The sequence below is a fragment of the Rattus norvegicus genome, chromosome X (assembly GCF_021556685.1).
Source record: "Rattus norvegicus strain SHRSP/BbbUtx chromosome X, alternate assembly SHRSP_T2T, whole genome shotgun sequence".
Taxonomy (NCBI): domain Eukaryota; kingdom Metazoa; phylum Chordata; class Mammalia; order Rodentia; family Muridae; genus Rattus; species Rattus norvegicus.
This window is the reverse complement of record NC_141554.1, coordinates 76,755,456-76,771,553: the sequence shown is the minus strand read 5'-3', so window position 1 is coordinate 76,771,553 and position 16,098 is coordinate 76,755,456. Positions and strand designations below refer to the sequence as shown.

Here is a 16,098-nt window from a genome sequence, read left to right as displayed (position 1 = left end):
TTTGCTTTGTTAACATTCTCTTACCAGTATATTTGAATTGTTGTCAGGTTTTGGCAATTATGAAAAGAACATACTGTAATTATTGATAACTAGGGTCATTGGACTGTTTTGGGCTTTGTTCCCCCCTGGTAGTACTAGGCATCAAACCCAGGACCCCGTACATGCTAGGCAATGACCCTGTTTCTGCATTGCACCTTCATCCCTAGTATAGGGTTTTATAGGATTTCAGTGGGATATGATCGACTTCACGAGAAGTTGTCAAGCTATTTTTCAAAGTGAATATACAATTTTCCATTCTCACCAGCCATGTATGAGATTTCAAGCTCCTCTATACCCTTCCAGGGGTATTACATTTCATAGGCAGTCTTCCTAGTGGATGAGTAGGGGATGTCTCATTGTGAGATTGCCTGTGTATTTGTTGGTTGATTTTGGTGTTTTGAGAGTAGGTCTTACTATGTGGCCCAGACTGGCTTTGAATTCTTTTTTTTTCTTTTAAAGTACACTGTAGCTGTGCTCAGACACACTGGAAGAGGGCATCAGATCCCATTACAGATGGTTGTGAGCCACCATGTGGTTGCTGGTCTTTGAACTCTGGGCCTCTGGAAGAGCAGTCACTGCTCTTAACCAGTGAGCCATCTCTCCAGCCCTGGCTTTGAATTCTTTTATTCCCCTCCACCCCCCCCCCCGGCTTTGAATTCTTAATCTTCCCACCTCAGCTTTCCAAGTTCTAGGATTACAGGTACTTACCAGCCCACTCCTGACTCTTATTGTAGTTTTAATATGCATTTCTCAACTGATTAAATATATTTATCCACTTTTCATGGGCTTAATCAGTATTCATTTTATGTGTATGTGTATGATCTGTGTTCAAGACTTCTGTCTGTTTTAAATTGAATTCTTTGCATTCTTCCTGTTGAATTGTGATAATCCACTCAAACTTGTGTACTGGATGTATATTTTGCCAGATATATATGTTGCAAATATTTTTTCAATCTATCATCTGCCTTTTCACTTTCATAACTTTTCATACTTATTTTGTATAGGTGTGGTGTGTGTACACATTTATGTGTGACAGTACATGCATATGGAGGTCAGAGGACAGCTCTGGGTATCAGTCCTTACCCCACATCTGTTTGATGCAGGCTCTCTCTTGTTGTCTGTGGCCATGGTGCACACTCTGTGCTAGCTAGCTCACGAGCTTCCGGAGCTTCTCCTCCCATCTCACTGTAGTAGAATACTAGAATTACAAACAAGTGACACAGTGTCCAGCTTTTACATGAGTTCTGGGAAGCCAAGTCATCAGGCTTGTGAAGCAAATGTTTTTCCTGGCTGAGCCATCTCTCTGGCCATCATAACTTTTTTTTAAAAAGCACAGAAGTTTTAAGCTGAATGTGGTAACACAAATCTATAATCCCATGTTGCTAAGATTCTTTCCCTGGAAGAGAAGTAAAGGATGTCTATCCCTTTTTTTAAGGTCCCACTGACAAACTGAAGTAAGATTCCACCACCAGGAAATAAATTTATTACTTACATAGCAGTGGGTGAGGGATCAAACAGGAACAGAGGAGACTTTTAAAAAGCCACACTGGAAGGCCTGTACCCATCGGGAATGATGGCTTCTTCCTGGCTGTGTAGACGAAAACCCCTCCCTTCAGCCGCCCCATCTATGTCCTCTAGCCCCTCCCCCAAGACTATGTTCATTCAAGGCAGAATTGTATACACTATTTGGGAGTGGTTTCTGGCCAGCTTGGACTACCTCAGACCTTGGTTGTTTGGTTGGTTATCTAAGGATGAATTTTAAGTTTTGATAAAGTCTAGTGCACCAATGTTTTACTTATAGGCTATACTTTATATGAACATTCTATGAGATCTTTGCTTACACAAATTATTTTCTCCTAGAGTCTTCCAGAAGTTTTATACTTTGACATTTAAGTCATTTAAGTTCATGTTGCATTGATTTTTTTCTATGCAGTATAGCTCCAACGCTCTCTTCTACATATGATTACATGTGACTGTTATTTTATTTGAAAGCACTTTGGGGACTGAGCTGGTACTGTGGCTGAGTGGTACAGCACTTCCCTAGCATGATGAATCCTTGTGTTCAGTCCCCAATATTGCCAAGGGAACACTTTGCGGAAAGCACAACCAGAATTTTAATCCCCACTCCATATAAGTGGGAAATTTGATTAGAAAAGCATTGTGTGATTTCTCAAGGTCCCACATATCATAATAGATGAAACTGACACGTAAGTCCAGATCTCCTGCTGTCCTGGGCCAGGAGTTTTGTAGCCAGGCAGCTAGAGCTCAGAAAGGCAGCCTAGCAAAGAGAAGATGATTCCTGAGAACGGCTTATTTGGTGCTAAAGTACAAGGCACAGACAGGCACAGGCAGTGGAGTGGCCTTCCCTCTGGCTCACTTGGGGTTGTTCACTTGGAAGGAGAAAGAAACTGGCCCAGTGCCCTTGCTCAGGTGACACTTGCTGAATGCTTTTTGATGATGATGATGAAGTCTTGGAATGAGTTCAGAGAAGGGCTCTGAAAATAATTACAGAGTTACAAAAGTAAATTGAAGCTGAAAAGAAAAGTTTAAAGGAACTAAGATTATTTAACCTGGAAGAGAGAGGCTCAAGATGAAACCCGATAACAGCTTTTAAACAAACATAAAACTTGGGCTCTCCTTCTGAGGGCTGAGCAAGGGGAAATGGGCTGGAAGAATGTGAGTAAAAGGGCAGCAGTCCTCCTCGGTGAGGATTGGCACAGATACGCATCCTCTAAAACAAGATAAACTCATTGAGAGTTTGGAGGCCAGAGATTTGCCAAATGTCGGCTTTGGTGATGAACTTCAGAATGTGGGTTCTATGGCAATCTTGCATAGCATCTCTGAAAATCTTCAAATGGCCCCTGACTATACTCTATATTCTAGTGCAATTCCAGAAGGCTTTTTTTTTTTTTTTTTTGGCTGTGATCTTTTCCTCCTCCTTAATCTTCGCATTAAGGTTTTTAGCATTTAGATTTCTGTTCCAAGGACTGAGACAAGCCAGTCTGAATCCTAAAAACTGCCCTTACCCTCCTCACCTTAAATCCAAACATCTAAATTCCTGACGCTACATATCTGGCCTATTAGCCCTGCCTTCTGTTACAGAATTGACTAGTCCAGTTCCGGCACCCACATTTGGATCGTGTTTCAGATTTCACTTCTGTATATCAATGCCACCTTGAAAAGGCGGGAGAACTGAGGCGGTGGTGCATCACTAGACAGCACGGTAACCTCCAGTGTCTCTGTGCTCCTTTTCTCTGCAGCCTGGGTCGGAGCCCTCGCCATGGGCATGATCTTCTTCTGTTCTCCCATTGTGAGTATATTCACTGACCGTTTGGGCTGCCGGATCACAGCCACCACCGGGGCGGCCGTTGCTTTCATTGGCCTCCACACCAGCTCCTTCACCAGGTAAGGCCTTGGTTACTGGCTACTTTTCCAAGGCTGAGAATTGGTTTCTTTCTTGGGGCTTTAGCTATGAGCACTGTTCTTATTGCGGGATCCTCTGTGACCCTGGCTATGTAGGGCCCTCAAAGGCCTTCCTCCTAAGATTCAGAAGCCAAAGCAACTCACTTTACGTGAAGTCTGCAGGATACACACGCAATGAATAATGCCCCCCAAAAGACTCAAAGTTCTAAAAGAATGTGAGGAGTCTAAGCCTGGTAGCTCATCGATCTCAGCTTCAGTCCTGCTTTGACCATTGAATTGCTCTGGAGAGTTGACGAGCATCTTTTACCTGTCTGGACTTCACTTTCTATGTCTTTAAGAGACCACATGGTTCCTTCAGATCTCTCCAAGCTCCCCTCTAATGGGGCATCTCACATAAGCTGGCCTTTTCTCCCTCAAGTAAGCACTTACTAGAGCTAATGTGAGGATGTAGCATTTCCAAATGAATCTTCAGCTGAAAACCAGCTAATCAGAGCATATGGCTAGTTAACATGGCTGGCCCTTTTCTGGGTGGCTCGGCTCTAAAAAGACAAGTGAGCCAGACACAGAGGGATCCTCATGTTTTGAGCATAGGAAGGATGTTTAGCAACATTCTCCACTGAAGTGCAGACCCAAACCCCAGCAACCCAGCTAAAACTCAAATCCTAGACTCATTGGTCCCACTGGGAGAATTGGTAGTGCTAGGTGAGAAGGCTACAAATGTATTTCTGCCTCCTTTCCTGTCAACCCTCAACAAGAATAAAGGCCCAATCCTACAGCGAGAGAGATGTGAGATTCCTAAACAAGTCTGCAGACTTTTTCTGCCAGACACATTGCAAGTTGTAGTACCTCCTTCTTCCAGTCTTCCTGGACTAATATAGGAGATTGATAGCCTGGAAATATGAACATGGCCACAGTGACATGTCTGGAACAGACACTGAGCTAACTTGAAAGAGGCTTGCTTCCTGGGTATGGCTCCCCAGAGAAGACCATGGCTCTCTGCGCTCAAGTTCCCATACACAATGGAGAATGAGACTCATGTTCTATCTCAACTGGCCCCATGGGGGTGAGCCAACTGTCTTAATGACTAAAGCATTTCCGGCTGCCCAGACTACCCTCCAGCAGAGCTTAGATTTGGCTTGCAGTGGTATCTTGGTTCCAACCCATCCAATCGGGACAAGGGAGAGGGGAAACCATATCCTGCCGGGAACCTCTCAGCCCTCCCAAGACAGCAGCTCCAAACTGTCAGAGGAACTTCCTGGTGGTCATCCTCATTTGCCCCCCAGAAAGCTGGTACCAGAATCTTGTGGGAATGAGCTAGGCCCCTGAAGTATCTCTAGTCTCAGTGCTACATAGCAGAGCCTTGTTTCTTCAGACAGAGCACAGAAAAGTGTAAACAAATTAGCAACATAAGGATCTCATTTCCTTTGCAGCCCACATGGGCTGTGGCACAGGAGGGAAACGCACTTAGATGTGGTGTTTTCTCCTGGCATTCTTATCTCAGCCCACTGGAGAAGACATTTTTCTCTCTAGGCTATGCCCCCCTGGTCTGTTTGCTCTTTCTGTAAGAACATTTTCAGAGCCAAGAAACTCTCTGGATGGTTTCATATCCAGAAGGAAGAACATGATTCTGCTTGTGGCTAGAACTTCAAGTCATTGCTATTCCTATTGTCTCACAATCGGAGCTCTGAGTCCTTTTGGATGATTGGAGCAGGGCAGATCACAGGCAGCACCAATGAGCCTTGAGCAAGGACTAACAAGGCCTCCCATCCTGGAGCCTAGTTAGAAACATTCACCTTACAGTGCCCTGAACTGAACCCCATGTTTCCCCCAAGACTATTTTCTTTAAGACTAGCTCCTGTCCTTTGGATAAGGCCCCAGCCTGGGCCAATCCCATAGGTTACCCAGAATTGAATGGGAGAAGACCCCAAGGAGTCTGACAGAAGCAAAACAATCACCTTAGCTAGAAGTTCAAAGTAAAGACAACCTGTTTGAAACTAAGCCCTACTCTCGTCCAGTGGATACAAGTAAATGGAACGCAACAGTGACGATAGTTCTTGGAATCCAAAGGCCACTGGCAGGACAGCATAAGTCCAGGGTTTCGTTATAAAGAGCTGGGTCTGTGTCTGAAGAACGAGGGCATTGGTTAGTTTAATGGCCAGATAAGAACTATTGCAAAATATATGGAAACATCAAAAAGAAAACAAGTATTCACTAGCTTGTGCCAACATTGTGTGAGGGCAGATGGCTAGCCAAACCGACCTGCCCGTGATCTCTCCCCTTCTAACACTTTGCCTTCTGTTACAAAGGCTTGTGACAGAGTAGGGCCTAAGAGTTTTAAGCAACAACCTGTCTTTCTTGGCTAGGCCCATAACATGAGGCTTGACTTCCTGTCAATCAAGCAGGCTACTTACTCTAAGGGAACTAATCCAAATTGTATGCAGTGACAGACAGGATTCTGAAAATAAAAGGGACTCCTTAACTCAGAGTCCCTGTATAGATCACCTGGGGCTTGAGCTAAAATACTTAGGTTTTCTCAACCTTGGGCAAGGACAAAGAAAAAGGAATTTCTCCTGAGAACATTAGCTGGTCTCTGAAATATTAAGGGCCCTGAAAATATTGACACACCAAAAACAAAAACAAAAACAAAAACAAAACAAAACCTCAGCCTTCCAAGACCAGAGTCTCGGCTCCTTGCAGACCTTTGTTGTTACTTAGGATGAAAACTTGGTCCCCAAGTCTACTCGTAGTATCTAGGTAAGAAGCAAGATAAAACTAATTTCCCTATGACATGCAGCCTCTCACCTAACCACTGCAGAGCTTAATTCATTCTGGTTTACTTTCTTTCTTTCATTCACTTTGTTCCCCTAATCCTCTCTCATGGGATGCTATAACCACACTGATCTGCATTGAAATTCTAGCTTTATTTTTTTTTAATGAGACAGAGACTTGCTATGTAGCCCAGGCTGCCCTCTTGTCTTAGCCTCCTGAGTACTGGGATTACATGTGTATGACACCACAGGTGTCCCAAGGCCAAGTGTTTTTTTCAGTGTCTGGTCAAGCAACTTTACTCTTGATTAAGACAGCACACTAGGAAGGACTGGCACATATTAACAGAGCATGTGCTTGTTTTCAGTCTAACTGGGGTGCTAATTATGCCTTTTCCCCACTTGTTGGAGTTTGACCTCATAGTCTTACTCAGTTGACTAGTCTTAAAGAACTAAAGGCAGAGGGCACATGCTTTCAATCCCAGCAGTTGGGAGGCAGAAGCAGGAGGATCTCTGTGCTCAAGGCCAGCCTGGACTACACAAAAAAAAACCTCTTGTTTCTAAAGAAAAACAAAAACACCCCACCATACTGGTGGTGAACATCTTTAATTCCAGCAGTCAGGAGGCAGAGGCAAGCAAGGCCAGCCTGTTCTACAGAACAAGTTCCAAGACAGCCAAAGCCACACAGAGAAAACCTGTCTAGGAAAACGAAACAAAACAAAAACAAGCAACAACAACCACGACAGCAACAACAAGCCAAGCATTTTTGATCTGGAGTTACTTTAGGCAAACTGCCTCTACATCTCCCATCTGCAAAGTAGGGTCCAAAGGTTCCCTATCTGCTCTGCAGGTTGGTGATGAGTGTGGCTCTCGGTAAAAGTGGAGGAATGGAGGCTTTCAAGAACAAAGGGGGCAGGTAAATTGCTTTCAGGCTGCTAAAGATAGCTCTTGGTGTTTCTCCACAGCTCCCTAAGCCTGCGCTACTTCACCTATGGGATTCTGTTTGGTTGTGGCTGCTCATTCGCCTTTCAACCATCGCTCGTCATCCTAGGCCACTACTTTCAACGTCGCCTGGGTCTGGCCAATGGTGTGGTGTCTGCTGGGAGTAGCATCTTCTCCATGTCTTTTCCCTTCCTCATCAAAATGCTGGGAGACAGAATCAAGCTGGCCCAAACCTTCCAGGTGCTGAGTACCTTCATGTTTGTTCTTACGCTGCTCTCACTCACCTACCGGCCCCTCCTGCCCAGCTCCCAGGACACCCCAAGCAAGAGAGGCGCCCACACCCTGCGACAGCGCTTTCTGGTTCAGTTCAGAAAGTACTTCAACATGCGTGTATTTCGCCAGCGCACCTACCGTATCTGGGCCTTTGGGATCGCTGCTGCTGCCCTTGGTTACTTCGTCCCCTACGTACACCTGGTGAGGAAGACGCTGACCTCAACTTGCTACCTGGAGTCCAAAGGGGAGGGGGGTGTTGAAAGGACAGCGCTTTGGAAAAAGAAACAAGCAGAGCCAAGCGTGGTAGCTGAGGCCTTTAGTCTCAGAATTGGGTGGCTGAGGTTGCTGTGAGTTTGATGCCAGCCAGCAAGATTCTTTCTCAAAACAAATAAACAAAAAGGGAACAAAGACCAAAGAAACAAAACAGTGATTGGCGATTGGCAGAGAAGTAAAGAGTATGGGTTCAAAGAGAACTTCAGCGGGAAATGATGGTAGTTCCTTAGGACAAGGCTGATTACCCATGGCTTCTCCCATGATAAAAGTTTAGATAGAAATCAGGCTTGGTAGTGCAAACCTGAGGGAGGCTGACAGAAGGGATGGCAAATTCAAGGCCTGTCTAACTACAGGATAAATTCAATCCAGTCTGGGAAATTTATCAAAAGTATGTCTCAGATTAAACGGGGGTAGGGGGCTATAGAAGTAAATCAGTGGTAGAATGTTTGCCTAGTATCCGCAATACCTTAGGTTTAATCCCTAGTCATGAAAGCAAAAGGTTTAATTGGATAGATGGGTTTAAGAGAATGAGTGCTACTGGAAGAGTGGTTCAGACGACCCAGGGCATGGTTTGTAAAGGCCATTCTGAGGCATGCTGGTCTCTGTGGTCAAATGATTCTGCTGAGGAAATAGCATGGACAGGAACTCTAGATTCAGGTGCGGTAATCTCTACTCTAGCGACAAATTTTGCAATTTTAGAGCCCATTGGCCACAGAACTGTTGGTTGTAGGGCAGCCATTATTCTCAACAGACTGTGAGGTTTTGTATGTATGCACATGCTAGAGATGGAAAATGGGCCTTGTCCCTACCAAGCGTGTGCTTTATCATTGAGCTACATCCCCAGCCTATAGACCTCGTGTTTCCTTAAAGCACACTTTGAAAAAGTTGCTGGAAGTCGGTAGACCCTTATCTCCTAGCCACCTGATATTTCAGCATGTCGATTTGAAATCATTGCATGGGATATCACAGAAGAGCATCTAGATTTTTTTAGTAGCTTGTCCTGTTGGGACTTTAAGGACTTGGAAGTGCCTAACCCTGTCAACTGTTTCTCAAACGCCCACATTCCAGAGAGTCTAGAATAAGTAGACTTTGTGATTACTAGAAGCAGTCAGGGTGAGGGACTTTTCCTGGAGTTGGGGGGCATGGGGAGGTGCTACTCCAATCAGAGGCTTTTGTTGTCCAGGGAAGTGAATAGCAGAAAATCCCAGATGTTCCAACATTTAACCAGTCAGTTCCTCTTTCTCCTCCTGTTCTGGGGGTCCTGGTGTTATGCTTTTCAGATGAAATATGTGGAAGATAAGTTCAAGGAGATCAAGGAAACCTGGGTGCTCTTGGTGTGTATTGGGGCTACTTCAGGCCTTGGACGTCTCGTCTCAGGCCACATCAGTGACTCCATCCCTGGACTTAAGAAGATATACTTGCAGGTGAGTGTCCATTGGTCCCCAGCCTACAATAGGTCATCACTGGGCTCTGGGATAGGATGGATGGTGAGCCAATGCAGTTCTCTGGGTTCCACCTTTGCACATGGTAGATAGTCAAATTCTCTGGGCCTCTGCTTCCCCTGCTTTTAAAGGCATTCATCCTTGTTCTCCTTCCTGAACTAGCATAGATAAAGGATTCCATGACAGCTGTGTGTGTGGAACCTTGCAGACATATAACAGGTAGTTTTGTATTAACAATAGCCCAGCAAATGAAAGCAGAAAACTCAGACCACCAGTTGGATATGTTCCCAAAGGAAGGATTTGTTTAATTGCTATAATTTAATTCCTATCTTGAAATCTGGAGCACTCTATAGCCCAGTGTCTCTCTCTTCTAGGTAAGGTCTATCACCTCTCACATCAGAGCTACTTAGCATCCACCACTGGCTCTGAAGAACTCCAGGTTACATAGCAAGTTCTGGGACAACCAGGACTACATAGAAAGACACTTTATAAAACAAATAAACTGGAAATGCCTCCTACCAGTGGACCCTAAAATCATGCCAGAAAAGGCCAAATCTCATTCTTTCTAGTTCTCACTGTCCTTATGTGTGCAGTGAAAATAATTCTTCCCATCACTATCTTGTCATAAAAGTGAGCATCAAAGCATGTAGAGAGGTGGCCCAGTTTAGTCCTTTCGATGGTAATATAGGATTCCTTGCACTGTGGGCAGTGACCACCCTAGTGATACTTTAGTGATCCTTTTTTTGTGTGACGTGAGCTCAGTCTGGTTTGAACACAGGCCATTTTGGCCTGCCTAGCAGCAGTAGCGCCTTCCTGGCCTGGCTCATGGTTCTGTTCCTGCAACTGGGCTTGCCAAGAGATGCCAGACTGGAAAGCCTTGTGGGAGAGTAAAGGCAGCCACAAAACACAAGCAATCACAAAGTACCCCCCAGAAGAGTTTGAACTCACTCCTCTCCTGGGAATGCCCCAAAAGTACTTCTAAAAAGCCCCGACTATAGTAGGGATTCCAAGGTCTTTGGTAGTGCCAAGTGAGTTCCTTAATACCATCCTGTGTCATAAAGATATGATTAATTTTCATGTGGAATTTGATTTCTAGTTGCAAGAGGGAGCTTCCTCAGAGTTATGGGTTCTCTTGTAATCCACCCAGGCCAACCTAGCATCATGTTGAAGGAGAAACTGAGAGACAGGCTTCTTCCACACAAGAAGTGTCAGCGTCGAGCTCACATGCAGCGTGTTTCATACCTGTTGTCCTAGTTGGCTTTCTACTGATGAGATAAACACCATGACCCAAAGCAACTTGGGGAGGGAAAAGTTTACTTCATCTTGCAGTGTACAGTCCATCATGACCGGAAGTCAGGGCAGGGACTTGGAGGCAGAAGCTGAAACAGAGACTGTGGAAGAATGCTGCTTATCGATTTGCTTAGCCTGCTTTCTTATATAACCCAAGACAATCTCCCCAGGAATGGCATCACGCATACTGGGCTGGGCCTTTCTACAGCATTATTGATCAATAAAATGTCCCATAAGCTTGCCTAAAAGCCAATCTGATGGGGACATTTTTTTTCAATTGAGGTTCCCTTTCCTTAGATAACCCTAGCTTTTGTCAAGTTAACAGAAAACTAACCAGCACACCTATCTTTCTCGAAATGATGGATGGCAGGCCCAAGTCTCAGAAAAGTGAACTGTCTGAGGTTAATCCATGAGTTTGTGACTGGGATAAACAAACTATGAAATGTCTCGTTCCTGTGCAAATATCAGCAAGTGCTGTATCTGAGGAATGGCTTTTTGCGCAGGTGTATCATGTGTCCCCCACCATGGCTCTTCCCTACCAGGGTTAGCAGCTTCACAAGGCCAACGAGTTCAGAAAATGAGAATAAGCTGGCCCCGAGCCAGAAGTCTCTCCTGCAGCGGGGCAGCAGCCCAGTGTGGCAGCTCACATGCTTCTCAGCACGGGCCCCAGCAGAGAGGCAATGTCTGCTGCTTTTGCTTTCTGCCAGGCAACTAGAGTTCCAAGGGACAAGGAGGTACAGCTAGTTAGAGGCTGAGCTAGGTAGGACCCAGGACTTCTGCTGACTCCCTTCTTTTCTTCTTCTTACACGATCCAGTTTTGCCACTTGGAATACTATAAAATTACATTAGAACACAGCTGAGATAGCTTCATCCCCTTATAGCCTACCTCCCTCATTTTATAAATTTTGAGGGTTTGGGGCTCTGGTGGGTGTGGTTCAGTCAGTAAAATGGCTTTTCTGGTAAGTATAAGGACCTGACTTTGATCATGAGAACCCATGTTTTTTAAAAGCTTGGCAATAACAAAAAAGGGAGGAGAATAGCAAGATGACTCAGTGGGTAAAGGTGTTTGCCACACAAGCCTGACAACTTGAGTTCAATCCTCAGAACCAACATGAAGGTGAGAAGAGAGAGCCAACACTCTGACCTCCAATAGATGCTCATGCTCTCTCTCTCTCTCTCTCTCTCTCTCTCTCTCTCTCTCTCTCTCTCTCTCTGGGTAGAGAGAGATATGATATAGAAAGGTCTCTGTAGCTCCATACTCAGCCAACCTAGCCTAATGGGTGAGCTTCAGGCCACTGAGAGACCTTTCTAAAAAGGTCTTCCTGAGTCTGACACCTGGAGTTATCCTCTGGCCTCCAACATGAGCGCACGCGCGCGTGCGCGCACACACACACACACACACACACACACACACACACACACACACACACACAGAGTTTTTTAATTGAATGTTTTCGGACCAAAGCACAGACAATGATGAAGGTTTTTTTTCCAGTTTTTCAAGATTCTCCATCACAGAAACCTTCAGCCTCTTTTGCCCTCAGAGGCAGATGCAAGAGTGCCAGCATGGGTGGCAAAAGGACGGCACATAGCTTCAGATGCTCAACAGCCACCCCAGGACAGCCTATGCTTCTCTGCAGTTTGTAAAGCTAACTGACATGCCAGGCATCCAGCTCCTGAATAGCCTGTTAAAAAGGAAATGGAAATTGTCTAAATGACCTCATTTGGGGTCATTTTTGAAGCCTGAGTTCCAGTTCGAGGAGGGATTATAAATTTCCAAGCCTTGACAAGGCCTACTGGAGGATAATAAGAGAGATCTAGATACATCAGTTAGCAATTTCAACTGATTAAGATCTGTTAATGGGGTCCTTTGTTTTATGGAATGGTATTAACTCTGAACTGCCATACTCAGCTTGATTGATAGGTGGGTCTGATTTTAGCTCACACTTGCATGTGAGCCTCCTAAAGGAAAAGCAGGTGTGACTCAGTTCTTATTACTAGCTTCTATGTAACTACCTCAAAATGGCCTGGAACAAGTTCAAAGTCTCCCAACAAAGGCATTCTAAATGTCCAAAAAGCAGGTAATACCCTAACAAAATCACTGTCGGCAACAACACAGAAAATCTGTAGGGTATGAAACAGATTTGATTTGTGTTTTTTCTGTGTGTTCCTGGCTATGTTTTCCTGCCTATTGGTCAACTGTGGGCCTTTGGAAAATCATCGGGCATCCTAACTCCTTAATAAACAGATCAGGTCTTAGTTCTGGCCCTGAGATGACCTGGCTCGCCCAGCGACAGTGAGTTGGGAATGGGGTCTCCTCTCTATGCTCACAGTCCAAGGCTTCAGTCTAGCTCACAGACACTGATTGCAAATGACCTTAATTAAAAATCAGAGTGGGGTAGAAGGGGGGAGTTCCAGAAGGAAAAAACCCTAGAAAGACAGGTTCTTTGGTTTGGAGTAATTTTGCTCAGCCCAAAGAATTCACAGTACTAGCCAGTGCCCCTGGGCTGCTCCACTGCTGGGCTACTTTTGCGCTCTACAGATATCCTTCTATTAGCTTACTAGCTCCCTTGCACAGCCTCTCTGTTGCCTTCTCTGAGTATGTAGCCATGCCCAGAGCTTCCTAGAGCCAACATGCCTGACATACCTGGGACAGGTGATATGGCCCAGACCCTAAAGCATAGGGAAATCTGAGTGAACCTCCAATGGTCTCTCTCAGGCCCATGTATTCCTAATTCTACCTAAGCAAAGTAGGACATTAACTGCTCTATTTTAATAAGCTGCGCCTTGCATCACAACTACAATCTAATCATCATGCAAGCCTTCCTCACCTTCTCCCTTCCTCTTCCCATGCCTTACTTGATCTGAAAACACCAATATAGCTTGATCCCAGATCCTGATTTTAGGATCAGACAGAAAAAGTACTAATTCATCTCCCTTCCTCTCAGGATCCATTGCAAAGACCAACTTCTTTGGCAATGGGCAAGGCAATGTCTTCCCCCTCTCACAACTTTTTAAACTTCCTGCTTAATTCAGCTAAATAGGGCTGACCTCTCTTAAAGACAAAATCCCTCAGTGAAGGACTTAGGGCTTGAGTACATAGAAAATATACTCTAACTGCTCTCAGCTGACACCCCACCCAGTCCCAGTTTGCAGATGGTAGAAATGAAGATCTTAGAAAAGAAATGTAATTTGAGGTTCTTGTTTCTCTAGGTCCTCTCATTCCTGCTCCTGGGCTTGATGTCTATGATGATCCCCCTATGCCGGGACTTCGGGGGCCTTATCGTTGTCTGCCTCTTCCTGGGCCTATGTGATGGCTTCTTCATCACCATCATGGCTCCCATTGCGTTTGAACTGGTGGGACCCATGCAGGCCTCACAGGCCATTGGCTACCTCCTAGGCATGATGGCCCTGCCAATGATTGCTGGGCCCCCCATTGCAGGTGAGGCTAATGTCTGAGAAAGGTATGGGTCTTATTTTCCTTTCAGGAACCTTAGCTCTTTGGAGTGCCACTGCTTGAGACCTCTTTCCCTCTGATTTTCTGTATAAACATCCTCTTTGGAGTGAATAAACTCCTGATGGAAGAGATTAAACATAGTATATGGGCATGGGTTGTTCAGGGCTGTATATGTTTCCCTCAGATTTTACTGTAGGCAGCCTGGCTCCTTCCAGAGAGCAGAGAGAAAGGTATGGTTGGTTTTCTCAATCACTGTGTAGCATAGACTGACCTGGAACTCACTAGGTAGACTACACTGGCCTCAAATTCTTCATCTTCCTGGTATAGCCACTCAAGCATGTTACACATCACACTGACTTTAATCTGACTTTCTCTTTTCTCCCTCCACAGTCAAATGGTTAGTTTCAAGGTAATTAGGTAAAAGAAGAGGTAAAAAAGAAAGTTGCCCCTGATTTTACTAAAACTTATAGATACCCTTCCACTTCCTGATCTTCACCTACTGGCTTTGGAATGGAACCATAGTAGAGATTCGATTGAGGAAATATTCTAGGATGGGCAAAATGCTCCACCTCCAAATTTCTCTGTCCACCCTCCCAGGAGGACATAATAAATACTCAAGAAGTACCAGAAACCAGAAAACCAGTGAAGAGAGAATGAAAGTTGTCTTCTTTTAAGGGGTTTCCCCTAAACACTGGCTCATTCGTTCACTTCTAGGCTTGTCAAATGAGCTAATTCAGTAAACATCCCTCAAACACCAATTTTGTCCAAGGCATTGTGAAGACACTGTGTGAGAGTGGCAAATCTTTCACTCTAAGCTCTTGTGCAGTAGGAACACTGTCTACCAGGAGAGAAGCTTCTACGCAGCCAAAGAGTGCCAGAGAACCCATAATTCTGTCTGTTTTGCTTATTTCCTCAGTAAACAATAGGGTAAGGGTCCTCTTCTTGCCATCTACACAGTGTGTCTTCTCCTCTTAGCTTCTTAGGTAAGCTTCTCATATCAAGCACATGCATGGTATTGGCAGCTGGAGGAACACAAAGGATACATGTATACATGAACCGGAAGAAGTTATACACATTCAGCTTCCTCCTAGGGCAACTGAGACTCCAGAGAAAGGAAATCTCAGAGAAAAAAACAACTGGAGGGCTGGCAAGATGATCTGGCCTGTAAAGTGCTTGACATACTAGCCTCTGGCTCTAAGTCTTACCCTGGAATACACATAAATGTGGAGAGAAACAACTGCACATGACCTAATGTCATACATGTGCCTACACACATCACACACATTTTATTTTATCAATAAAATGTGAACAAAACAAGGGTAGAGGGAGCAGGGCCGCACTGTGAACCATTCTCTTGAGTCTTTTGAACTCAATTTCTTTGTAACACCAGCCCTAGGAGTGACTGAAAGGTGGTAAGTAGCTTAATGAAAGACAAAAACAGAAACTTTAAAGAGAAGGTTCATCTGGTGTCTTTGATAATGAGTACTCACCTCAGGAGCCTTGAACTTGAGAGAGCCCCTGAATCAGGGCAGCATAGGCCAATGCTCTTGAGAGGCACTAGAATGCACTGTCCCCCATCAGAAGAGGAAAGACAGTGCTTCTGGGTTGCAGGGAAAAGCTAAACTAAGCCTGTGTCTCTTGACCCTTTCAGGCCTCCTTCGAAACTGCTTTGGTAACTACCATGTGGCCTTCTACTTTGCGGGTGTCCCCCCAATTATTGGGGCTGTGATCCTTTTCTTCGTCCCTCTGATGCATCAAAGGATGTTTAAGAAAGAGCAGAGAGAGTCCAGCAAGGATAAGATGCTGTCCCACGATCCAGACCCCAACGGAGAACTGCTGCCCGGGTCCCCAACTCCTGAAGAGCCCATTTAATGCCTCTGTCTTGCCACTGTGTGCTCCTTCCCACTCCCCACCCCTCCATCCTACCCTGCTCAGCATTTACATTTTTTGCCACCAGCACACTTGTTCCCAAACCTGTGCACACAGCATTTCAGCCACCTGACCATCTCCTCTGAGCCAATGCTCTCAGTGTTCCAAACTCATTAACCAAATTCTCCCCATGAATGCCTTGAAACTTGCCAGGCTTTTCTCCCAGGATCTGGGAAAGCGTGGGATCACCCCCTGGCCTTTGGATCCTCCCCATATACTTTCTAACTCTTTGGGGGGGAGGACAGGGATGGGACCTCTGGCCCCA

General features: G+C 45.2%; 1 protein-coding gene across 1 annotated transcript in view; it reads left to right on the top strand.

Annotated features, from left to right (window-relative positions):
• Slc16a2 (solute carrier family 16 member 2) overlaps window positions 1–15,817 on the top strand; it is a 123,224-nt gene extending 107,407 nt beyond the window's left edge. The window contains exons 2-6 of the mRNA NM_147216.2: window positions 3,300–3,444; window positions 7,193–7,643; window positions 8,996–9,139; window positions 13,661–13,889; window positions 15,556–15,817. Of these exons, the coding sequence (NP_671749.2) occupies window positions 3,300–3,444; window positions 7,193–7,643; window positions 8,996–9,139; window positions 13,661–13,889; window positions 15,556–15,776 (1,190 nt within the window). The 3' untranslated portion in view covers window positions 15,777–15,817. The remainder of the gene's footprint in view (window positions 1–3,299; window positions 3,445–7,192; window positions 7,644–8,995; window positions 9,140–13,660; window positions 13,890–15,555) is intronic.
• The last annotated feature ends 281 nt before the right edge of the window (window positions 15,818–16,098 follow it).